At 32.7% G+C, this 27,906-nt stretch overlaps 1 protein-coding gene across 2 annotated transcripts in view; it reads right to left on the reverse strand.

The window, feature by feature from the left end:
• LOC142318429 (uncharacterized) overlaps positions 1–27,906 on the reverse strand; it is a 202,635-nt gene that overhangs the window by 38,749 nt on the left and 135,980 nt on the right. For both annotated transcript variants that reach the window (XM_075355018.1, XM_075355025.1), the window contains exon 11: positions 10,978–11,104. In XM_075355018.1, coding sequence (XP_075211133.1) covers positions 10,978–11,104 — 127 coding nt within the window. The remainder of the gene's footprint in view (positions 1–10,977; positions 11,105–27,906) is intronic.

A 27,906-nucleotide genomic window follows, 5' to 3' on the forward strand; every position in this document is an offset into this window, starting at 1 on the left:
AGGGCGAAATTTTCTGTTGGTAATTTAAAAAATAATTTCCACAGTTTTACTCTACAGATTATGATTATTTCAAATAGTTTAGGTAATACCACGTAATTTTATGGTTATTTTTTTGGACTGAATTTTAAAAAATTCTATGTGGACTCACATGACTTCCTTGTACGCCTACAAAATTACATATACAAATGTTTTTTTAAAATGAAAAGTACATAAAATTTTATTTCATTAATAACTTCTGATATTTTTTTCATATATTTTTTGTTATTATAGAATTATTATTCATCTCAATCATTTTTTTTACAATCTGAGGTTAATAATTATTAATCATATCTTATATATATATATATAAAACATACATCCATAAAAATGGATGTTTGTCTGTTTGTCTCGTATGCGTTTCTGTATCATTCATCGGACTGCGATAAACTTTGGCGAGTTGTGTGCACGCCCGTAAAGTATTCTGAATAATTCTGGATCCGCTAGGTGGCGCTGGGGTCGAGATATTTCAAAAAATTGTATTTATGGTCCGATTTGGGTCATATTCAGAATATGTATTAATTACGCGAAAAGATATAATTTTTGCAAAAAATGGACCCGGTAGGTGCCGTAGGTGTCAAGATATTTCGGAAAATTGTATTTACGCACCGATTGGACTCATATTCAGAATATGGTTACTTAATGGAAAGAAATACTTCTGCAAAAAATGGACCATATTCGGCACATATTCAGAATATATGAGTTACGTTAAAAGAAATATTTTTGCAAATTCTATAACCGCTAGGTGGCGCCGGTGTCGAAATATTTAAGAAATAAACAAACAAATATACAAACACTCTTTTTTCTTCTATATAAAAAGCAATGTTCGTATGTGTGTCCGCTATAGACTAATAAATTATTGGACCGATTTACGCACAGGCAAAAGGAGAAAATGGAAAAAGGGAAATATCATCGTTTTCATCCAATTGCGATGAAACTTTGGGAGTTTTTGCTCGCAAGCTTGCGATGGTTTCTGAATTAGTTTGGACCCGCAAGGTGGCGCTGGATCGAGGTATTTCGGAAAATTGTATTTATGGTCCGATTTGACTCATATTCAGAATATATATATTAGTTACGTGAAAAGAAATATTTATGCAAAAAATTGACCCGCTGAGGGCGCAGGGATCGAGATATTTTGAAAGATTGCATTTTTGGTACGATTTGTTTGGAAATTTAAGAAACAAACAAATATACAAACAGAATATATATATATATATATAAAACAGAAAATACGTATGTGCGGACAAGATACATATTAAAAAATTTGGAACTTTTTAAATTCGTTGGGAAGATCTCCCAAGCAACAAAGTACCTAATCAAAAAGAAAAAACAGGTAGATCTCACAAGCAAAAGTATTTAAACTCTGACATTTTTCTTTAAGTGGTCAGAAAAATGACTGTGAAAGTGCATTAGTGAGTAAAGTGTAAAAAATTTAAAAAAAATAAAGTGTTTAACAAATTTGTATATTAATGGTCAGAAAAAGGACTGTGAAAAAATTGTCAAGATTCAGGTTTCATTTGCTCCTTTTTTATTAAAAGGATGTTCGGTTTAAAATCAGACAGACACTCAGCGCTGCCTATGGGCAGCTTTAGTATTAAGACATTCAGTGTATACTGGGTGGTGGGATAAACGATTCTTTTTCAGGAATCGATTCTTTCGATTCGATTCTCAGAAAGGATTCGTAAAAAAGAATCGTTTGTCCGATTCAATGATTCTTTTCCTTCCCGCCACTACCAGAGCTGTAAACTCCAATGCACATGCTCTCTTTCTCTTCTTCAGCCAAGTTTAGCAGTTCATCTCTTCGTACTGCTGTTCGATTCAACTGATGCATACATACTAAATGTCTTCGATTCTTCTCTTTTCAACTCTTATTCGACTCCTTCGATTCTTCCTTTTCAACTCTTTTTCGACTCCTAGTAAACATCTGAATCTTTTTTAGTTCAATACGATGTTTAGTAATATAAACTTAGAAGCCTATTATTTCTAATGCGCATGCTCCCTTTCTCTTCTTCACCCATGTTTAGCGGTTCATCTCTCTTCATACACTTGTTCGACTAAATTGATGTATATCTACTAAACGTCTTCGATTCTTCCCTTTTCATCTTTATTCGACTCTTAAGTAAACAAACATCTAATTCTTTTTCGATTGAATATGGTTTTTAGTAGCCTATCACTTCTAATACGCATGTTCTATTCCCTTCCATCTACCCAACAATTCTCCTTATTTCATCTCTTATTCGATTCCTTTATGAAAACAAGCTTATATCAACAAACTTCATCGCTAAACAGAGGGAAAAACAAGGGAAAATTTAAACTGTTACGCACACATTCTATATGACATCATTATTCTTTTTTCTTTTAATTTCATTCGGGCGGGAAGCTATGTTACACTATCAATTACTGTCATTCTTTTGCGCATACTGTCATTCTCAAGATATATTTTACAATTATTCTTAGTAGACGGATAAAAGACGACAGTCGATTCGGTTTTCATGGTGAATAATCTTTGCGTGTTCTATTTAGAGTTGTGTTTTTAGTTAGTTTATATTTTTTTTATTTGGCCCTACTCAATTTCGTAAGATTAATTTTACTTTACATAATCAGAAGATGATTTTTTTTCTAAATGTTTATCGGTATTATTTTTTTATATCATTAGTTTTTACATAAGATATTTTATAAGTACTTTTAAAAAAGAATATTTTGTTTTTAAATTTATAAACATGAGCTGCAGACAAAGAAGTCACATCTGGACTTGCTTTTCCGAAGCAAGCCCTGGGAAAGCTTTGTGTGATTTTTGCCGTAGTTCAGTATCCTATGACGGTGGGATGACTAGTAGTCTATCTCGTCATACTAAAATTAAACACCCAGGAGTTGATATTTCAAGACAAAAAAATCCTTGTCCTGATTATGTTTCAGAGATGCATTATAACTTAAATCCTACTACGTCTACTGCGACTGAACCAAATGAATCGCAGCAATTAGCCCTTAAATTAACAAACCTTGTTGAATTGCTTAAACCTTCTTCTGTGCTTCTAATAACATCTTTGTCCTAAAAAAAAAAAACAGAACAGTTGTTCCCTTACTCCCTTACTTCCTTTGTTACAAAACCTGTCCCTCAAAGTAAAAGCCGAGCGTTATATATTCAATTTATTAGGTTAATAACTAAAGAATATCAACCTATTTCACTCGATGAGGATGAAGAATTCAAGAAGTTTGTTCATATGTTAAATCCTGGGTATTCGCTTCCTTGTCGGAAAACAATTACAACTAGTTTAATTCCCCAATTATATGATAGAATTTCTTGTGATATTCGTAAGTCATTATATAATATAGAAGCATGCGCAATAACCACTGACAGTTGGACATCAGTTTCAAATAATAATTATATGGCCATAACTATCCATTTCATTGACCATGATTGCAATTTAAAAACCCAATTACTTACTTGTATGGAAATCTGCAGTCAACATACGGCTGAAAATATTGCCATTTAATTACAAGGTAAATTCAATGAATGGGCTATTACTGACAAAATAGGAGCGGTTGTTAGTGACAATGCAGCAAATTTAAAAGCTGCAATTCTCAATTGTCAGCTATGCCATATTCCTTGCTTAGCGTATACAATTAATTTAATTATCCAAGCACCAGTGTCTGAAGTAAAAACAATTATGGTAAAATCGAAGGCAATTGTCGAATTTTTTAAACGAAGTTCTCATGCTGCCTCCAAACTGCAAAACATGTAGCGACAAATGAATTTTAAAGAATTAAAATTAAAACAGGAAGTACCTACCCGATGGAACTCACTCCTGCCCATGTTTAATAGATTATTAGAAACAAAAGAACCACTAATTTCGACTATCGCTTTGATGAATCCTATTCTAAATAATATTTCATTTGATGAGTGGACAGTTATAGCTGAAATGTGCAAATTATTGAAAATGTTTGAAGAGATAACTATTGCAATAAGTTCTCAAAAAACTGTCACTATTTCAAAAATGTTATTGGCGCAAGCGATGACAAGACATGTACTTAACATTAAATCTTCTACTCAGAATTCTGAAATCGTTAAAGTATGTAACAAGATGTTAGACCAACTGCAACATAGATTTAAGGATGCTGAAAATAATAATATTTTGCTTGAAAGCATGCTATTAGATCCTCGCTTTAAAAAACAAGGCTTTAAAGATGAAGCATCTTACCAAAATGCTTACACAAAACTTTCACATAAAGTTCGAAGTATTCAGTTCGAACAAGGCGAGATAGGTTTGAAACCGAACAAGAAATGATTAAACCCTCCATTTCAACTGCATGGGAAGACTTTGATAAAAAAGTAACACTAATTTTAACTAATTCAAATCCAACAGTAGCAGGAATTTTAGAGCTAGGTAAATATATAAATGAACCGCTCATCTCAAGAACACAAAATCCTCTCTCTTGGTGGAAAGAAATGCGGTTAATTTATTCAAGATTATTTAAAATAATGCAAACTAGACTTTGCATCCCTGCAACCTCTGTTCCCTGTGAACGAATTTTTTCAAAAGCAGGACAGTTAATAACAGAAAGGCGAAATAGACTTACATCAAAGAATTTCGAAAAAATTATATTTCTACATGTAAATATGTAAAATACTGTAAAGTTTATTTGAAATGTATTAACTAATTATTTATTTTGCTTAATTTATTTTTTCATTATTTTTTTGTGATAATAGAACCAACATTTTTTAAAAACAAAATTTTTGTGTGTGTGTAAGTAACTGTGCGCGTATTAGTAAAAACATAAAGTAAATATAAAATAACATCGATGCGATAAAAAAAAAACAAAGACAGAATCAACGGATCGCTCAAAAATAAGGTATGGTACAAGCTATATTATTTTAAATTATTCATTTTGTCATTTATAGCTTTAGAAAAATTAGTTAAAGATAAATTTTCTAGTTATAAATACTTTTACTTGGTCTAGTAGTGAACGCGTTTACGCAAATCGGCTGATTTCGAAGTCGAGAATTCTAAGGTTCAAGTCCTAGTAAAGGCAGATAGTTTTGTACGGATTTGAATACTAGATCGTGGATACCGGTGATGTTTGGTGGTTGGGTTTCAAATAACCACACATTTTAGAACTAGTCGACCTGAGACTACATGACTAAACTTCATTTACACTCATACATATCACACCCTTATTCACCTTCTGAAGTAATTCCTGACGGGTTTTCCGAAGGTTAACAAGAAAAAAAGATATAAATACTTTTAACGAGTTGAAAAAAAATATTTGGCTCTCATTCGCTGTAGTTGAAGATAAACAAAAATTGTTTTATGGTACTTAAGATAAAATTTAATTGTTTAAGATTAACTCAGTTAAATAGCACAGTTAATCAAATATTTTATAATCAGAAGTAATAAATTTTCCGAATGTCAATAAACATTAGTGATGGTGATGTAATAAGTTATGCGTCACGTGTGGAAAACAATAAATAAATCAAATAAACGCAGGCTAGAATTTGGTATGGTAGGAGAATCCCCCACTACAAGTTATGCATAAGAAAGATTGCTATGAATCGAATCGAATCGTAATTGGGAAAGATTTGGTTTCCCGTCGCCAATCCATTTCATTGTTAAGAATCGTAAAAAGAATCGGTTTCTCCTGCAAACCGATTCTCGATTCTTTCGTTCACTAAAAAGAATCGAATCGAAGGAACGACTCGTTCACGATTCTTCCTTCCAATTGCTACGTGGGTAGTCGGAGTTGAACAGTGATAGAGTTATAATGTAAATGCACGCCAGTACGGCCTCTGCAATGAGTACTAGTTTGTTTCAGTTATATAGTAGTTTAAGTGTATTGTTTTTTCATTTATATACAGTTCCTTTCATCTTTTTTATTGTGCTTATTTCTTCATACAGTCCATTACAGTTTTGTTAAATTCGTTATAACGTACAGCCCGTTATAAAGGAGGAACTTTAAATTTTATTAAAGGAGAACTTTTAAATATTAAAATAAAAGTTCTCACTTTTTTTGGTTACTCTATAAATTCTCACTGTTTTTATTACTATTATATTTAAATGTGTCTAATGCTCTATTTTGGGTCAGTTTTGTTCCACAATTCAAAGACTACATGTGTTTATTACGAATGTATAATTAATTAATACCATTGTGTGTGCGCGCGCGCGCGTGTATTTATTATTTTTTTGGGCAGTGATTGAACTGGTCTAATAAAGAATGCTAAATGAAAAGTGTAGGAGGAGTGATACATTTCTTCCAGCTATGTGACATGATGATGATATAATCACCAGTGCAAGGAAATTTCAACACACTCCAACACTATGAAACATATAAACATACAAGCATGATGTACAAAGTAAAAAGAAAAAAAACAATTAGAATTTAATGCAATTTTTGACTGTATTCTAAAAACATGAACATCATGTTTAACATCAGTGATCCAAAGTAAGAACTGCATCAGTCAGTCAGAAAAAATGGCCACAAGAACAACTGAAAGCATCATAAATATTGAAAACATTATATATATTAAATGTTGTCTTCTTCAATGTTTAAAAAGCTTAAAATTTTAAATAACATTAATAAAAATTACAGTAGGAACACTTACAAACAAAAAAATAAATAATTTGTCCATTATATTAAATGTATTTAACTCATTTTTGGTTAACCTAAGTGTGTTTGCCAGTTTTGGCAGGCAGGCTGTTTCCTGCGGTAATTTAGTTTTGAGGTTTACCCACCGAGTTGGTCTACTGCTGGACACGTGTGCGCAAATCAGCTGATTTTGAAGTCAAGAGTTCCAATGTTTAAATCTTAGTAAAGGCAGTTACTTTTACATGGATTTGAATACTAGATCGTAGATACAGGTATTCTTTGGTGGTTGGGTTTCAATTAACCACACATCTCAGGAACAGTCGACCTGAGACTGAACAAGACTACACTCATACATGTCATCCTCATTCATCCTCTGAGGTAATACCGGATGGTGATTCGCTGAGGCTAAACAGAAAAAAATTGAGGTTAACCTAACCGTCTATCAGCATTGGTGTGCAGTTGGTTATTACCATGCTAGTTTGAATTAGCTGGTAGATCCCAACTAGCTTTTGCTAAACAACTGTCACGGCCAGAATTTTAACAATTTCTGTTTATTTCTAGATCTTTTAAGATCTACAAATTTGTTGCCTGGGACATTTGGGGTTTTTTTTTTGGAAAGTGGGAATTAAACCCATTGTTAAGAAATCCCAAAATATGCCTAGAAAACCCTAAGGCGGGAGCCCAGTAGTGGCTCAGAGTAGGGAAGGCCACAGTATTGGTGGAACTGTGTAAGTCCCTTCCCATTAAACATAGGGCAATTAAAGAGGTGGCCAAAGGATCCTGTTTCAAGTCAAGGATGTGGCTGAGGTCCTTGAGGTGGTATGACTTCTGCCAAAGTGACGTCTATGAGGACAGCTTACAATGACAGACAGAATACCTCTCTCATGCTGCACCCCAGTGAGGCAAGCCGACTGACGACTGCCAAAAGAATCTTAGTTAGATGGCAGTTGTGTCAGGTGGAGCAAAGGAGGCCCAATACAAAGTGTTTCAAGTCACTCGGTGGTCTAATGCAAATGGCCTGATCGAAGCATGTGTTGCTTTAATTATGGAACCAAAGGACACATGAGGAGAGAATGTAGTTTGCAGCAGAGATGCGTAGTTCGTGGCGAAACCAGGCATTGGATAGGGGCCCAAGACTGCAGGAATAGTAAGAAATGAGAGTCTTGCAGGTTAACATTAACAGAAGTGTGGCTGACCATGACCTTGTGTGGAAGGTGGCCACAGACTGCGGCACTGATTTCCTCCTCCTCTCAGTACCCAATGCAAGGACCATTTCAACTGAGGGTTGGCTTGTGGACCAAGATGGAGATGCCGCCATCAGATACATCACAGGCCTACATGCTTCCCATAACATAACCCGTGGCAACTGCTATGTCGCAAATGAGCCTGCATTTTGCTTACTTGTTTCAGCTTATGTTTCTCCAAATAGCGGTGATGCTGTGTTTGATGGTTTCCTTGGCATAGTAACCCTCCAGCAAAACTCGAGAAAGCCCATAATATTAGCTGGGGACTTGAACTATATGTAGAACTTGGGGTATATAAAACTTGGTGGCATGAGGTCAGGTGGGTATTGTTATGCATTGGCCTCTATGCTAGGGGCATCTGGCATGATGCTCATAAACACACCTGGAGTGCCCACATTCATAGGCCAGGGCATGAGCTCAGTGATTGACATCACGGCTGTACCAGAGAAGGATGAACCACATATTACTGGGTGGAGGTTTCTGAATGAGGAGACTGCCTCGGATCACCATACGATTGCTTTCACCATCTTGCTGGATCAGCTTGCTGATCCCCCAAATACAAGAGCTTGGAGGCCGATGTTGACACAGAAAAGGAAAATAGTGGAGGCAGCTGCTACCACTCTAGTTCCTCTAAATGATATTAGTCCAGAAGCACTAATGACCACTCTTAAGGATGCCTGCAATAGGGATGGACCGCCAGAAGGGACCACCAGGAGAAGTGAATACTGGTAGTCTAACTCCATTGCAGAGCTAAGGATTATTGTTCTTATAAGAAGATGTCTTCAGTGGCCTAAGGCGCACGGTCAGGTCTCATATGAACTCACCGCAAGCTATCGCTTGGCAAAAAAAGGCTCTCTTCAGCTATTAAAAAAGTGAAAGAGGACATGTGGCTGGAGCTTATTAAGGAGCTTGATGATAACCTGTGGGGATGGGCTTATCAAACAGTTCAAAAAAGTTGAACCGATCCCTCTCCCAGTTATCTAGAGACCAAGCACTTGGGGCGGCTGTAGAGCTCTTTCCCTGCCACAAGGAATGGTGTGAGAATAAACTGTGAACATGAAAACCGCTTCACTATTGGAGAGCTTGAGTGGGTTGCCAGCAAAATTAACAACACTAGAGTCCTGGGCCGGATGCCATCCCAGCAGCCGTTATCAAGACTTTCATCAGAGAGCGCCCTTGGATGGTCCTTGACATGATGAATGGCATACTCTAGAGGTGCTCCTTCCCGAAAACATGGAAAATAGCCCAACCTGCCCTGATTCTCAAGCCAGCTACTGGTGATGTTCCCAAATACAGACCAATAAGTTTGTTGGATGTCATGGGAAAACTATTAGAGAGGCTAGAAGCAGAACGAATAAGGACTGAGATCAGTGCGGCTGGTAATTTCTGCCCCAACCAATTTGGGTTTGTGATGGGGGATTTCCCTAACTGTGCTTTTGAATGACTCCTTACCATGGCCGGTGGTAACTGATGCACTCCGAAGAAAAGGTATCAGCAAGTAACTGGTCGCCATAATAAATAATTATTTCACGATCATCATATGACCATCCTGATGGAGGAAGGGCAGGAGGACTTGAGGTGTATGGGAGGGTTCTCCAGGGCTCAGCCCTGGGTCCACTTTTGTGGAACCTCTCATACGAGGGCCTGCTTGAACTTGAGTTAGAGGGAGGTACGCATATCATCGCATATGTTGACGACCTAGTGGTGCTAGTCTCGAGTTCAAGTTCTAGTAAAGACAATTACTTTTACAAGGATTTGAATACTAGATCATGGATACCGGTGTGGTTGGGTTTCAATTAACCACACATCTCGGAATGGTCAAACTGAGACTGTACAAGATTACACTTCATTTACACTCACACATATCATCCTCTGAAGTAATACCTGAACAGTAATTCCCGGAAGCTTAACAGAAAAAGAAAGAAAGTAAGTTTATAATAATTGTGGTATTACTAATCTGTATTTTATTTAAGGTGTTAGTCTCAGACAGCACGGCAGATGAGGTAGAGGAGGAAGCTACACGTGCGATAGAGCGAGTAAGAGCCTGGCTCACAAAAAAAAAATGTGTCTGGTGCCACATAAGACTGTGTGTCTGGCAGGTGCAGGAAGTTCCAGGACATAGAGAGATTGAGAATGGAGTCGGGGTGCGTTAAGTATCTCGGCATGTGCCTCGAAAGAAGCAGATGCTTCAATTCTCAGTTGAATGAGAGCATTAAGAAAGCCGAGGGAGTTGTGAGCAATCTACTCAGAGTTATGGGAACCAGATAGGGCCCTCGGGCCAAGATCAGACAAATATTCTTCTTTGTAGTACTCTCTGTGTTGTTATACGTAGCACCTGCCTGGGCAGATGCCCTCCATATCAAGAGAACAAACTAACATCCTTGTTGAGGCGGGCTGCCATAAAAGTGGTTTCAGCTTATCATACATTTTCTGACAGGGTAATCTGAGTCACTGCCAGATTTATGCCGATCAAGCTTAAGGTCATTCAACTGAAAAGAAAACATGAAGGAATGCCCAAAGGGGAAGCATTTCGGTTAACTATAGAAGAGTGGTAAGTGGAGTGGGACGGGGCTGCTCCACATTTGTCAGTCTGGACAAGGAGGCCTAATAATATCACTAGAAAAATATTCTTAAAACACTTTTAAATTCAAAGATTATAAAAAAACATGCGTTATTATAAAAAATATGCGTAACATATTTACGCACCAAACACATACATGTGTTTGGTGCACAAGGCATTCTAGAAATATCCTGTATTTTGATTTGTGACAAAATTAACTTTTAAATCTTGACTACTTCTAAGTATGTTAAAGAAGTGTATAAGAAAACATATTTTGAAACCAATGCATTGCAAAAAGCGACTCACAAACATCAATCCACTGGCTACTACTGAGATATGAGTGAACATACAATTAAAGAAGAAGATATGCAGGTATCTCATAGAATCTTCTTTATTCTCAGTCAGTAAAAATGCCAAAACTGGTCTTTCAAATAAGACCAGGATAATTAAAACCCTGAATTAGTCAAAAAGCATCAGTCAAATTTTATGAACAAGGTTAACACATAAACCACTGAATAGATACACTATCTTAATTTAACTCTAATAAAGTATTACCTCACATGTATGTTGCCGTAGCCTAAAATGATGTCTTATGCGTAAATGTCGATTTAGTTCAACTTCTGACTTAAAAGCTTGATTACAGATTTCACATAAGCACTGTTTGGCTGGTTCATGTTGAAACCTGCAAACATATTCAAAATTTACAGAAAACTAAACCATTTCATAATACAAAATTTATATTTAAACAATGTTTTTTACTAATAATTATATAGGTCTTCAGTTAATAAGTGTATTTTACACTAGCAACATTTAAAAAAATGAGTTAAAGAAATTGCATTAAAATTATTAATACTGACAATGAAAACATACCTTTAAATCATAAAAATTCAAGTTTTTCTTCTACGAAACAGGTAAGGAACAGAGCTTTAAAGTAAGTCTCCCATTATCTACCACTACTAAATTACTGATATATTGCTAAATTACTGATAGATTAGTAAAAATAAATGAGGACCTAAATACTTTAAAGCAAAAGACTCACACATATATTTATTCCAAGATCATGGAGATCCATGATCTTGGAATAAATATAACCCACACGATATGTGAATTACATATGTAATACACATAGACTAACAAAAAGTAGCTAAGACACTGTGACCTGTTTCAGTAAAAAAGTATTAATAAATATCATTAACTATCATCAGCTGATAAGTTTATTACTCAGGAAGCACGTGAACTTTGCTTCATGTTTTCTGGTGTTGCTTCATTAAACTTTATTCATGTTTTTTCAAGAATAAACAATGTGTCCCAAATCACTCACTGAAAAAGCAACTGAGTACGTAGAAAATTTCTTAAAAAATTAAGTTCTGTAATAAATTAAATTCCTTTTGAAATAACTTAATACTTACTAAACAGTATCATACAATTTCCTTAACTAGTATAATTGCAAAAATAATAGAAAGAAATACCTGTCGAATGTTGAATCCCACTCTCTTCTTTCACTGAATCAAAAAGATGCTGTAGATACTGTAGTTAAAGATTTTCAGCATATAAAACTCAGTATAGAAACATAAATTACTGAGTTGTTTACAACAAGAAATGGAACAGCAGGAGACTTCCATTAATGTGGAACACTGTTATTGGCTGTTAGATTTCACAAGCTTAAGAGATTTTGCATTGTGAGAAACTGTTCACTATAATTAAAAAAATGCATTTCAGGATAACTCTGGGAATTATTACATATCCCTTTTACTGGGGAAATAAACTTTTTGTTTATAGTTAAGCATGATGAAATAAGGTTTAAAGTTTTATATAATAATATTTTAAGTACTTGGAAATATGTTTCCAGAAAATCTTTAAAGTACTACAAAATAATTCCTTTCTCAGCAACATTACAGATGTAAGTGTCTCAAAACAACAAAGAAATCTGTTTAAATATCTAGTAGATTTCATTTGCATTGTTTGTTCAGTGACCAATTGAAATTGGGTCTTGTTTTAAAATTTCAGCAGTCATTTGTTAATATGCTTTTAATGCAGTAACACCAAACATGTTTTCACATTTTTATGAAATTTTACATCAGTTTCTATGCTATTAGGTGGAAGAACATATGTACAACTTTTCATAAAATTTACCCTTTTAAAATGGCATCCCGTAAGCAGTTGAGAAGAGTGCGAAATGTTAGGCCTCACACATTGAGTCATTGCCAGGTGGAAGTTCTTTGTACATATACTACTTGTAAGTATTAATAATGCCAATTTTTTATTCCTTAAAATTTAGTTTTAAAATATTTAACAATCAAAAAAGCATAAGTAGAGTGGAAGTAGTATCTCCTCAACAATTATTAATCAGTGATCTCCACCAGTCCTGAAAAAAAGGTGCTTACAATACTTCTAATATAATAAGATTAATTTTGACACTGATTAAGCCTTTAACAGTCAACTTTGAATTGATAATTCTACATTTCCATTTTATTAATTCAATTTCATGGAAACTCAACTTGTTAAAATCAGTCAAAAAGAATGCGATCAATTCACACAGCTGGTATCTTGGAACAAATTTGGAATGTTTTTTTGAAATGGAATATTACAAATTTCACATTGTTCAACTAACTGAGTACATTAATTTCACATATTGTAATTTACTCTGTACAATAACAACTGGAATCATTGACATTTAATTTGTTCAGTTATGGTTCCTGTGTTTACTGAGTAATATTGTCTAATTTTGTATACAAGTATCTTGTTGGTACTTATGAAAACAATACAATAATCTTTCTTGAAAATGTAAGCAATTTTACAAATTAGTGTTATATAGTATTTATCACTAGAGATGTTTTTGTTTTTTGTTGTTTTTTTAATCAAATTATGTAATATTTTGTCTATAGTTTTAGATGTGCTTTAGTTTAACAAATCTGTTAACATCAAGTTATTTTATCGTCTTGAGTTCTTTAATATAGTTTCGGCTAATATGGACAAGTGTAATATGCTATAAGCAGGATTGGAAACCTACTGTTACCAACAGAGTGCATACAATCTGTCTTGCATATGGGAGGGACACTAATGCAGTTAGTTACAAACAGTTACTTAGCAGTTAGTTACAAATAAGTAGGCACTGACATTCAAATAAATAGGTAATGTCTGAATTAAGATAAAGTATTGTCTTAGGGACAGTGCACCTACAAAATTAAACAAATCCAATAAGGTACTGTATCACAAGAAGCAACAACTGGCCACCTTAAATAAGCCGACATATCCCCGTGCAATAGCTGCATGCCATTCTGAAACAAACAGCCATAGGTGCTAGCTCAATGTGTTGGTATTTGTGGAGAAGCCAGACAAAGAGAAATTTCTGAAAGAGTACAGCACACCATACCATTCAGTAGTTAATGAGAGTACCAACTAATTGATCATTAAAATGGCTTGAACATCAACTCTGTGGTTAACATATTTTAGGCTTTAATGAATAAGCAGACATAACAATTTTAAAGATTATGAATATAAACTACAAAATCAGCAACGAAAGATCAGTTGATCCATAAGTGATATCAGAAGATAACAACACAATTAGTGAGACGCTAAGGCAGCATACAGAACAATAAGAGAAACCTTTATAAAAATTAAGCCAAAATATAGCAGAATTAGAAGTATGTATATGAAAACCACTATTAGGTACAAAAAAGAGTTAATGGAGGTAAAACATATAGTAGAGAAACTCCACAAAGAGGAAGAATTATCAGATAAGGTTTTAAAGAACTAGGAACTGATGATGATTTTGGAGGAGAATTTATTCTGAGATCAGAGTTTGATAAAGCTCTAAAACATTTAAACAGAAATAAGCCATTATAAATAGATGCTATACCTTCAGAATTAAAATCCTGTTTAGAGGAACGGACTGAAAATACATATAGATTAGAAAGCTGAGTTTATGAGACTGGAGAAGTTCCTTGAGATTTTTTAAAAAAATTAGATTTTCATCACATCAAAGAAACCAATTTACCAAGGTAAATCATATCTGCACTTGCAGATAGAGAAATAAATTTTTTTTGTGAGAGAACTACTGCAAGATCACTCCAACATCTCTTGCACTGAAAATACCCACTAGAACAATTTACAGACTTGTAGGATGTGTAGTGGAAGATATATTAAAGGCCAGTCAGTTTCTGTACACTATTGGTATGAAGGTCATTCTGATCCTCAACCTAATTTTAGATGACAGTGTTAAAATAAAAAAAGCTACCTTCATAGCATTTGTGGATCTAGAAAAGGCATTTGATAACATACATTGAAACAAATTGTTTAATATTTTAAAGAATATTGGACTGAAACATCAAAAAGAACATTTACAGTAAAAGAATCAAGTATAAGTGATGAGAGTGGGAGGTGAAGAATTTTGAATAGTGCTTCAAAACAGTATATAAAAGATATAATATATATATTATATAATATATATAAAAGAAGCCTGTCTCCACTGCTTTTAAACAGGTATACAGAAGATGCAATTCATGAACTGCAGAACAAATTTGAGAGTAGAGCTACTACCCAGGAAGTAAAAATAAAATTGTTAATATTTTTCAATGACAATGTTCTTTTGACCGAAACCAAAAATGAGTTTGAAGTAATTTTGAATGTAATGAATTTATTCCATACCATTTAAAAAAATTAAGTTTGAAAATAAACAAGAACAAAATGTAGGTAATAAAATTTGATGAAGGATGATAATGAAAAATTAAGTAAATATTAAAATAGTTAAACATAACAAATTAACATAAAGATAAGGAATACAAAAAAATAAATTCAGTTGAAAATAAATAACATATATTTAAAAAAATTAATAATTACAACAGAAAAGGAAAGAAAATTTTAGTAAAAAGGTAAATAAGTAAATGGTATCTTTACCATTTACTTATTTGTAGAAATCACAGAATTCTGATATTTAAAAATTAAGATTACAGAGAATGGGCAAAGTAAAGTAGAATTCAAACGCAAATTAGCACAAGCCAAAAGAGTTTTATGCATCGCAACCCCGTAGGGGTAGATACCTGCCTAGTGACGTTCCAGTCGCCCCCCCTTCCTTGCCCTGTTCGGAAGAGCTTTTAAGCAGAAAGAATTTGCTAGTATTTAATGGAGATATAAGAATTAAAAATATTTTATTAAAATATTTATTGAAATGTAACAATTTAGACAGCCAAACAGAGACAATATAAGAAAAGTAGGAAGGAAAAGAATAGAGGTCTCTTTGAAACATAGTGCTATAGAGGATATTAAAAATTAGGTTGATAATAGAGATGTAGAATGAATAGGAAAGAAAAGTTAGTGGCAGAATCTCATAGAGAGGTAAAGTAGGATGGTCATATATTAAGACATCTACGTTCAGTTAATATGGGAAATGGAGGGGTTTGCAGAGGGTATAAGTTATCATGAAAGAAAAAGTTTTGAATTGATGAAGCAGATGGTTGAGGAAATGGAATGTGGTAATAATGTTGAGATACAGGCACAGAAAGGAAAGGAATTGTTTGATATCATCAAAGCAGTTGACAGGCTTTTGATTCAACAAAGAAATTAAATAGCTTTTGATTACATAAAATAATGCTTTATGTAACAGCCCTACACTTCACCAAATGTGCCAGTTTTAATGATTATTTTTTTCAAGGAATTTTTTGTAGAGGTCCTTAAAACATTTAAATAAAACAAATAATTTAAATTAAAGATTTTTCAAATAAAAAATTGTGGCTGTGTACAAGTTGAAATGGTCAATCTGAATGTATTTTATTAGTTCAATATTATCATCCTCTAGTAGTGGATTTGTAAGGCAATGATATACCAGCCTCATATCAAATTAATATACAAAGTATTTTTACACAAAACTTCTTGAAAATTGCTTAGAAAACTTGTACTAGCATGTCAATAATTTTTAAAGCTGTTTTTTGTTTACTTTGAAATAATTCTTTTGATTTCTTATTTTATATGAATTAATGTGTATAAACTAAAAGCTACAAACTAATAAACATTTCCAAACTCTAAGGAGTCTAATCTCATGATGAGTATCCTTACATTACTTCTGTGAATTTCCAGTACACCAGAGCCTTAGCTTACTGTTGGAAGCAATGTCTTATGTTTTTACAAATCTCTCTGCACTTCTTTCCATATTATAATCATGAATTAATAACAAATCATGCTACTTTTAAGTATCATCATCTAAGCAAATGTGTAGGAAAAAAGCTAGCATATACAATGATGGGGATAAGGAGATATGGAACTTGTTTACCAAATTAATTTTAGCTCTTTTATAGACAACATTTAATGGCTATTTCTTCTTAATTTATGTATCGATAATTATAATCAATACACCGATTTTTAGAGACATTTGGACAGTCGTAATTATGGCGTAAAAATATAACAAATTTGAAATCCATAACATTACATTATTTGAATATAAACCTACTTAAATAGGTTCAAACTTCTTGGAGAAATTAGTATAAGACTTGACAAAACAAAAATTTTGTAAAAACCTAAAGTAATATTTTAAAAGCATGTTTAGAAATACTATTACTCCCGTGATTCCTTTCTTCCCTACTACGGTATAACTAACGGTATGGAAGCAGATTTCAGTTAAACACCGATACTCAGTTCTGAATTCCTAGACTGATAAAAAATTAACACAAAGGTTTTTCAACTTCTGTGCTTCTTACAAATATTTTTTTTTTTTATTAAGGATATAGTTTGGTGTAGGCCTATATTATTTTAAATAAAATAAAACCAAAACAAGAAATTAAAAACTAATACTTTTTAATTCTTCAAATTTTAGTACGCTCCAAATTAAAAGTACTACCAACAGCTTACCAATGCTTAATTTGGTGCCGATTCAAAATGTTAACATTTATATAACTGAAAAAGTTTATTTTTATACTTTTGTTAATATGATATTAGCAATAACTGTAATTACCAGAACACCCTGACTTTAAAATTTAAATCTGAAAGAAGGTTTCTGCGCTTAATGCTAATTGTCACTGTAGTGGCCAGAAGGTGATGCTGAACTCCTTTATCTGTTCGAACATGTGGACATTCCGCCACATGAATTAAAAAATATAAGTCCAGTAAAGCGTGGTTTGTTCCACACTCACGTCTGTTTCGTAATTTAGTAATTTAGCAACAATTTGCGTAAGAGCCTCGTAAAAAAATCAACGAAATTAGCTGTATCATTGTGTAAAATAAAACCGGACGCCGGATTTGTTAGGAATCCCACTATACGCGCTCAGTAAATCCCACAAAATCATACTATCCGATCAAATGGAGGCACGTACTGTTTAGTAAGACGTTGGTTAAAAGTTCAAATAAGTCGTATAAAAACAATCACAATTTGTTTGAACAAATTGTTCAAACAATTTATTTGAACTTCTATTGAAATACAATAACTCAGTTGGAAATATGGTAAAACGGTTAAAGACAGAATGAATGAAGAAGCTTGCAGAGAATTATAAAGTAAAAAATGAACAACTTACTTATATAAAGTTAATATATTACAATGTTAATAATACTTATAAATATCGATAAATTAAAAATGAAAAGAACAATCTCGCTGTAAATACTTTATTAATACTCAACAATTTCAGCTTTATCTGAATTTCAATGTCGATAAATAAAATAATTACGATACTGAAATATTAACACAATATATTATTAATGAAGATGAACTGATAACAAAAAATTTCAGTGGCGATGCTCCAAAAGAAAAGACCCACTATGATAACATTTTTAAAGCTTACATTAATTAAACATAAAGGTACAGGGACGGTACGATTTTTTATCATTCTGTTAATAAATATTGTTTCCGATCTCAGGTTAAATATCCAATATATTTGTAAAAATACACCCATCATATTATACCAGAAGTTTTAATTATTTTACTAAGAACAAAACAAAATACCAAAAACTGCTTTGTATAAAATCAGTTTCTTTAAAATAGTATAAAAATTGGGAATATAAAATTTTCACACTGTACTGAAAGCATGAGAAACAAAAATTCTCTCCCGTATTTCTTTTGTAACGTGCATTTGCCCAGCAATTAATGTATATTGTTATAAAACAGTAAAACGTTTTCTGGGTGATTACGGTACAACCAAAGTTCATTAGGTTCTCAGATTTAAAATATCTATATACATATAAATAAATAAAAACATGTAGTGTATAATTGAATGTTCTAACCTTTATAAATAATACTTTATTCTAATAAGTTTAAATAATATTTTGCCGAAAAGTGATTAAGATAAATTTCAAAGGAAGGTTACGAGTGCTAACTTGAGAGTTAAGATAAATTGATCAAAACAATTCTGAATGTTAAAACATTCAATTAAAAATTTTTTCACCTTAACCCATTTCGCATAATTCCTCCCTAACAATGAGATACCCTTGTCACTCTACTCCTCTGACGCCAATACATTTAATCACTGCTTAACAACTTCTTTAAATTCGCCATTACTCCTGAACAACTCAAAAATTCATTCTATTTTTTGTACAGAGAAAGTCGATGGGAGCTAAGTTCAGACTGTACGGATGATTGAAAACGTTACATTCGAATTTTTCCAAAAAATGACACGTCAAATCTGCAGTGTAGGAAAGACGCGCTTTCTTTTTCCTGTTTAGCCCCCGAGAATTACCGTAGAGGTATTACTTCAGAGGATGATATGTATGAGTGTAGTCTTGTAAAGTCTCAGTTCGACCATTCCTGAGATGTGGGGTTAATTGAAACCCAGCCACCGAAGAACACCGGTATCCACGATTTAGTATTCAAATCCGTATAAAAATAATTTTTACTAGGACTTGAACGCTGGGATTCTCGACTTCCAAATCAGCTGATTTGGGAAGACGCTTTCATCACTAGACTATACTGATGGGTTAAGGATAGACGCGCTTATCATGTCAGAACACACCGGCTTCAATCATCATTTTGGATGATGTGACGTTATCGAAAATATTTAGTGTCTTTCCTGTCTTTCACAGTAAGATCTTATAATAATCACCGTTCCTTATCTACAAACAACAGCCCACCAAACCCATTTCAAATTAGATGTCAACGCTAACAAATACTGCTTAGCTTTTGTGGATTTTTTTGGTCACTAAAGTGATGCCCCTCAAATGTCTGCCCACTTTATTTTGTTTTCAGTGTTATACAACAGCCGGATATCACCGCTGCCAACAACAGATCCAGAAATTCATTATTCTTCAGCAATGTAAAGCAAAAATACGCGGATCCGACTTAAATTTTGTTTTCGTTTCCATTAAGCTCACAAATCTTGTTTATGCCTAAAACTTGGTGAGCCTTTTTCCCTAGAAACACTAGGCAAAATCATTCAAAATCCGAGATGGTGACACGAAAAGTTATTTCTTCAGCAACGCTTTTCTTCAGTTTTTTTGTGATGATAGAATAAATCCGGGGTCGGTCTTTGTCAAGCTGGTTTCTTTTATCGTTACGAAAATATATTAGAAGATTCTCACACATTTCTTTTATTCTTCACAGTAATAGTGGCAGATTTATATATTGTAATAAGATCAGTATAACGGACTAGGGTAACGGATTTCTTCCAATTAAGATGAAAGAAAGAGAAAATAATAATGAGAAGAAGCATCTATAAGGAACTAAAAGGGATCCTTTTCTCAGAGTAACGGGTTTGTTTAACAATCTGTTCTTTGTAATACATACCCAATGGCATCTCCAAAAGCTGTTGTTCGACCAGAAGGGTTTCCAGAAAAACATAAAGCACAGACAATGAAAATTATTGTTTTTTCAATTAAATAGAAAAGTCGGTTACTGGTTCTGCAGACAAGGTAATCGACCAGAAGGGTTTCCAGAAAAACATAAAGCACAGACAATGAAAATTATTGTTTTTTCAATTAAATAGAAAAGTCGGTTACTGGTACTGCAGACAAGGTAATATAAATACTGCCAGAGATCAGCGGAGAGAGTGAGTGAGTAGTTTGGCGAGGCCATGTTCGGTTCAGTCGTGGTAACAGCGATATCAGTAAGCATGTGGTTGGTAATAACGAGTAGAGTACTCCAGTGTGAACAGTATTTGAATGCAGGAAGTTGTTTGCCGAGTTATTGGTAAACAATATTAAAAGTGACAGTATTCCATTTATTCATAAAGTGTAGGGTAGTTCTACTGCAAACAGTAAAAATAATAATACTTGCAGAAACTGGACTGTACGAACCTTACAGTCTTCTAGTGTTATCTTGTTATTAATGCAGTATTAGTATCTAAGTCATTATAATGTTAGTAAATTGGACTGTATTTTGATATTTATTAAATGCTATTAAATAAATTTTGTCTTTTTATTTGAATTACTATTCTGAATGTTATATGTTATATCTATTTATTGTCACTAATATTAATTTTATTCTATGTTTTTAGAGTAATAAATTTTTACATGTCAGTCTCTCAATATCCTTGTCGAACTGCCAACATCTGACTATCTTATACGCACAACTTATGCCTATGACTTCAGCCAATATCACATTTTTAAAATAAAAAAAAATTTGACCACAGCCAATCTTAAAGCTGATGTCTGTTGAAACATCTATTGTTATTCACTTCAAACAGTAAAACTCTTGTCAATTTAAATATTTTGAGTATTCAATATTACTTTAATAAAATTACATGCATATATTATTACAGAATGTTAAAATATGGGCAATGTAATGAGGAAAGCAGACAAAACTGATTTGCTTCAAGGGAAGATAGCTCAGACAATAAGTAGAAAATGCCAATCAGCAAATGAATAGAAAAATAAAAACAATAGCAGTGGCAAAATAAAAGCTTAATAGGGACACAGTAATGACATAGTAACGATCCTGTTAAGAGTTATGTTTGCATTGCACTACTTTATAGATGTGAAATACGATAACAAAAAAGAATAATGAAAGGCTGGAGAAATTTAAATGTGAACTGAAGAACCTGGACAGACAAGACTGTAAGATGGAGATAATGAAAAGAATGAACTATTAAAAGTTTAAACAGAACAATTTGGAATAGAAAAGTTAATACAGGTACATCATAAATAAGTGTTAATTATAACAATGTGAGAAACATCATCTACCAATGTAAAAATGAAAGACCTCAATGAAATTATGAAAAATTATAGAAAATCTAAAAGAAAATGGAGATTAGCAGGAACATACAATTTAGCTAGAAACAGAGAATGGAGACAGACGTGGTAGAAGTATTACCTCAGGAAGGTAACTGTAATATGTCATTTCACAAAACAACAAAAAAGTTACGGTTTATTGAAGAATGAGAATTACACTTCAGCTTAAAGTGCTGAAATTTTTTAAGCAAAACTAATTTCATAATTATTCAATGTTATTTTTAACAATGTTAAAATTTTTTTTTAAGAAAAAATAATCTTTTTTTTATAAAATTGGGCATCTTTTCCAAATATTGAATGTATTTGTACATGGCATAACAATGTTATTTCTAACAAATAATAATTCACAGTTTAAAAACAAGTTTCAATTAAAAATGCTTAAATCTTTACACAAAATTTTTATCACCCAAGTTTTAATGTGATTAAGCAAATTTTTTTTACAAAATTTAGCCTAATTAACATGACTTTTATTTTAATAATGTTGTTTTATGCAGCTTCACAACTCTACTTGATTCAGTTCATGTCAACAAACTGATATTCAAGAAACACAGATTGGTACAAAAGATGATTTTCAAGAGATATGCCATCCTAATTTTAAAGCCATCATTTTAAATTAAATGCAATTAAGTAATGTAGTTCATTACCACACAGTAATGCATTTACATTAATCACAAAAAACACCCACAAACCCAAAACTGAAAGGTTTCATTAGCATCTTAAAAGAGATGATCAATCATTACTACAAGAAAAATTAAAAACATACTGATAATTATATGAAAAATTCTACTGTTTGAGAACACAAGGCCTGTTTCCTTCTCTCTTTTGGCAAATTCACCCTTGCTTTTCAATGCCAATTCTTTTCAAGAACATAAAGAAATAGATAAATAATTATGTTCAGGTATTTAAAATGGCTGTATTATTTCCCGGATACATTGATTACAGTTTTTTTACATTTTTTACTAATTTGGTTAGCAACAAATGACTTAAGCTACAATCTGGCCACATAAAGTAAAAAGAGAACAATAATTTCACATAATATACTACATAATTACATATTATGCACATAATTATACATAATATATGTATATTATTTCACATAATTTACATTTAATTTACTCTGTCCAACTAGGCCAGAGCTGGTGATCTTTTCTCGCAGAAGAGCAAGTAAAAGAAGCAGATTGAGTTAATTTTATATAAACGTACATAAAAATGAATGTTTGTTTATTTGTCCCATATGCATTCCTACACCATTCATCTGATTACAATGAAACTTTGGACCTTTTATCTTTGCGAGCATGCGCAAAAAATGTACTCATGCCCGCAAAGGATTCTGAATTAGTTTGGACCTGCTTGGTGGCAATAGGAGTCGATATTTTGAAAAATTATATTTATGGTCTGAACTGGCTCATAATCAGAATATATATATATATTAGTTACGTGAAAAGAAAGTTTTTGCAAAAACTATACCTGCTAGGTGCCGCTGATGTCAAGATATTTATGAAACAAATAAATATACAAACACACTTTCTTCTTCTATATAAATAAAATACAATGTTTGTATGTGTGTCCGCTATAGACTAAAAACTACTGGACCGATTTACACACAAGAAAAAGGAAAAAAAGAAAAAAGGGGATTAGAGAAAATGGAAAAAGGAAATGGGGGAAGGGGGAAGGAAAATATAGAAAAGAAAAAAGGGATGGTTCAAATGTAGAAAAAAACCCAACCACAAATTAAATAATAGTTATTCAGGAAAGGTCTAAGGTTTTTAATGTTTTATCAAACTTTCAATTATGTCCATGTAATCTACATATATACTCAAATCTAGCAATAGCAAAGCATTGCCAGGTCTGCTAGTTCCTTATAGGACTAAAATACATTCCTTACCTCAAATGAGCAGGTCATTCATTCCACAAGATAATGTACACATATAATATACAGGTATGGAAACCAATAAAAAATATTTATCAATAAAATTTAGTGAAATGGAAGAACACTTAAAAACTGTGACGAAACTATATATTTCTTTTTCTAAATAAAAGATTATAAACTCTTTAGTCTTCTGTCCTCTAACCATCTTCTGCTGTTTTTCAAATTTCTTCCCAAGTAACATTAACATCATTCTGCAACCAAACTTGGCTAGTATCTGATCAGTTGCCTACACTTGGGCAATGTCATTTTAGTCAAAAGTATAAAATAATATATAAAAATCTATTTCCATAAACAATACATTAAAAGTAACAAGATTAAATATAATAATCAAATACTACAACTTAATAAAAGGGTACTGAGACAGAAAATTTAAGTTCTTGCTTCAAGAACATAATGCATCCAAATTCTCAGATAACACAATCTTACATGCAACCCATTTTAAGTAAAAAGAAAAACACATCCATTCAAGTATATCACACTTTAAGATTTGAACATTTGGGATGTACATTCTAATCACTCCCAATAAAGATTTACCAGCTTATAACAAAGGTTTACCATTATGAATCCCATGAGTAAAAGATATTTCAAATTATATCTAAATTTTTGTCGGCCTTTGAATCTAGTTCTCAAATATAAATAAATTAAATAACACATTGTAATACCTCAGTTTGAACCAATTAAAAGCTGATTTTCTTCTTGTATTATTTTTCATAAGTACTTATGAGGTGCATAATCATTCATATGTAATAGAATTATGAGCAATGAAATGAGGACCAATTCTTTACATTAACAATAGTTACTTTGAAAAAGTGCTATCAATGTTAATCAGCAAATCATTTTTCATAACTTTTAAACAGTCTTCATTTAAATTTTTATATATCAGGTTTGACCAAAAAATATATGGATTTTTAAATTTCCCAGCCTATAATGTACACATATAATATACAGAATTTGCATTAGATTTTGCTTTAAGTATAGATTTAAGAGCAGCACCAAATTGGAAATGTTGAATGTTGCTTCTGGCAATTCTTCTATGAATAAAATAAGCATGTACAAGTGGTACAACATTTCCAATAGGGGCATGAAGATATTGAAGATGATGGATGAGCACCCTGGACATCCCAGCACACCAAAAACCAATGTCAATATCAAAAAAGTGAAGAAAGTGATTATGCACAATCACTGAATCACTACCAGAGGCTCAATAATAATTACTACCTGGAAGTTCTATGCTGTTTGCATGAAGCAATCCAAAGAAAATGTTCAGATTTATGATGAAACAATTCATGGCAATTGCACCATGAAAATGCAATACTTCACTGCTTGTTTTTGAATTTTTAGCCAAAAACAAGACAGTTATGATGCCTCAGTCACCATATTCGCAGGACATGGCCCCCTGTGACTTCTTCCTATTCCCAAAGCTGAAAAAAAACCATGAAAGATGGCGTTTTGCCAAACACTGAAAAGATAAAGACAGAATCTCTAAAGGCCAAACTGGAAATTGCTTTCTACAGGTGCTTTGAAAACTGGAAAAAGTGCTGGCACAAATGTATTATACCTGAAAACGAGTACTTTGAAGGTGACAAATTTATTTGACAATATTGATGAATAAATAAAAGATTTTTTGAGAAAAACTAGAATTCAATGTATTTTTTATCAAACCTCATATACTGAGGAAAAATTACACTATAACCTTACTTTTAATGTGAATAAATATTCTTACTCTAAGCAAAACATTCCTTTAGAATATAATAATAACTCATAATATTCACCAGCATAGAACGAAAGACATCGATACTGTTGAGAATTTTCCTTCATTTTAACTCTGAAACAACTTACCAGACATTAAACCTGTCAAAATTTTACATTAAATTTCAATGGCAAATGGGTTTATAAGTATATATTTCTGGGTCTGGAGAGTGAAGTATCTAACATTGGTGTCAGTTGCTACTACAGAAGTATCAGGATCAGTACTGAACAACAATTATTATTTATAGTATCTTACAAAGCAAAATTATACTGAAAAAGAGCAGTGTTTTACAATTACAAATAACACAACAGAAATACTTTTCATCACTCATTACTTTTACCTTTTTAAATAATTCGATTAATAACTTTAAACATACAAATGTGACTGCTGCACAATACAATAGCTGCATAAATATGATTTATCTGTGGACAGGAACATAAACATAAATTTTAAGAGAGTTAATAAAATAGGTAATTTTATTGTTAGTTATGGAACAACTAGTAGAACTATCTGAACTACAGAGATGTAATTACACATTGCATGCACAACTTTAGGTTGAGGATACAAAATGAATATTGGTATGTTATATAAAAATTAGGATTGTACCGAACAAAAACAGCAATGATGATTAGATTGGTTTTGAGATTACTAATACATTTAGAATAAATTTCTTCTCTTTCCATAAATCTAAATGGGATATTTAAGTTAACTCCTGACCTATTATTTCCCTTAATTCATACAAATAAGTTACACTAACTAATCAGTGCATATTTTAGTATTTTTTGATGATATTACTGGACTTTCAAGAGAATAATTTTGGAGCCGAATGCATTAAAATAAATAAATTCAATGCATAAATTTTCATAAATTTATTAAAATAATTTAGGAAAAAGCTTTAATAAAATGATAATTTATCAGAAAACAAACTATTATGCGTATCAGTTTATTAGTTAATGGCTCAAAGGCCGAAATATTTATTCTGAAATTACAGATGTACATCACTGGGTGCTGACAGTACTTTTGATCTCGTTAATTTTGGAAAGAATGTTTGAAAACATAGCTTTCTAGGGTTTGTATTTGTACAGACAAGAACTGGGGTAATTTATCAGTTCTCATCAAAACAAATTAATTTCACTCATTTTGCTTACCTATAATTTCTCAAAATGTTTAAACAGATATAGGGCTTATTTAGTATTATGCTGAGGTTCAGTGGATTCTCACTTACGGAATTGCTTTAAAGGTAAGATCTATAAAAATTAAGATTCTATAATAAATTAAGTTATTAATAATAATTTGTATAAACTTCTTAAAACTTTACATATTTCTCTGTTTCTGTTCCTGAAGCACTCATTTTGTCCAGTTTATATACTATTAATTACTAATATACAGCCAAATCAACAGTAGGAGAAAAAATGTAATTGATATTAAACTTATTAGGATCCTGATATTCTTGCCCCAAGAAAGAGTGTAAGACTGAGCTAAGCAGAGCACGTTCTAAACAGAAATGAGGATCATAATTTAGGAGATATATATAGAGGGACAAGCCAGAAGGAAGCAGACTGCTGATGAAAAAAAAATTAAGTGGGTCTCTGCTTGATGGAAAATATGAAAGCTGGAAAAATAGAGAGAATTGGATGGAAAAGACTAACTGATGAGGGCAAAAACTGACTTTGATTTGTACTGCCACATTATGAGAGTGAATCAAATACAACTGTAATTTTTTTATAGATTTATTGATTTTAATAATATACACAATTCATATCTTCCATCATTTTTCTATACAGTCTCCTGCACCATCTCCACACTTTTGCCAACAATTTGGAAGCTTGAATATCCATTTTCATAAAAAGTTGCTCAACCAATTGCGCACGGGCTCCTAATCGTCTTTACTGTTTTCAAATTGTTCCTTTTCAAGTGATTCTTTCAAAGGCACAAACAAAAAATAGTCAGAGGGACAAATCTGGACTGCAAGGAGGGTGGTCGAGGGTTTCTCAGTGCATTTTTTACAATTTATCACTTGTCAAAATCACAGTGGCCTGGCATTGTTATGGACAAAGATGACATCTCTGATGGGCACACCCCATCTTCTGTTTCAGTAGGCGGCTTTTGATGACTGTAGCAGCTGGCAATAGTAAGCCAAATTTACCATTCATTGATTGTGGAGAAAATCAATGAGTAAAACTCTCCTTGGTTTTCCGGCTGACAAGACGGGTTTTGGCCTTCACCGGGCAACCCCCATCCTTCCTTCACCATTTTTGACTGCAGAGTGTAATGACGGACCCATGTCTCATCACATGTGATGATGCGTCTCAAAAGATCATTCCCTTCTTGCCAAAATCGATTCAGAAGTCTGTCACAGATCTCCAATCTGACCTGCTTTTGATTTTTAGTTAACTACCTCAGACCCATCAAGCACTAATTTTTTGAAAGCCAAGATGATCAGTGATAATGGATTGGGTGCTCCCATAGCTGATACCCACTTCTGATGTGATTTCTTTAACAGGGAAACAGTGATCACCTTTGATAAGTTCTTGAACGCCACAAATGTTGTCAGCTGTAAGACTTGACCTTGGACATCAATCAAGACTTTCATTATCTACACTTTCTCACCCACCCTTAAATAGTCTGGTCCACGTATACACCAGGTTCTGGGACAGTGTCATGC

This window comes from Lycorma delicatula, chromosome 1 (assembly GCF_047948215.1).
Source record: "Lycorma delicatula isolate Av1 chromosome 1, ASM4794821v1, whole genome shotgun sequence".
In the NCBI taxonomy this organism is placed as follows: domain Eukaryota; kingdom Metazoa; phylum Arthropoda; class Insecta; order Hemiptera; family Fulgoridae; genus Lycorma; species Lycorma delicatula.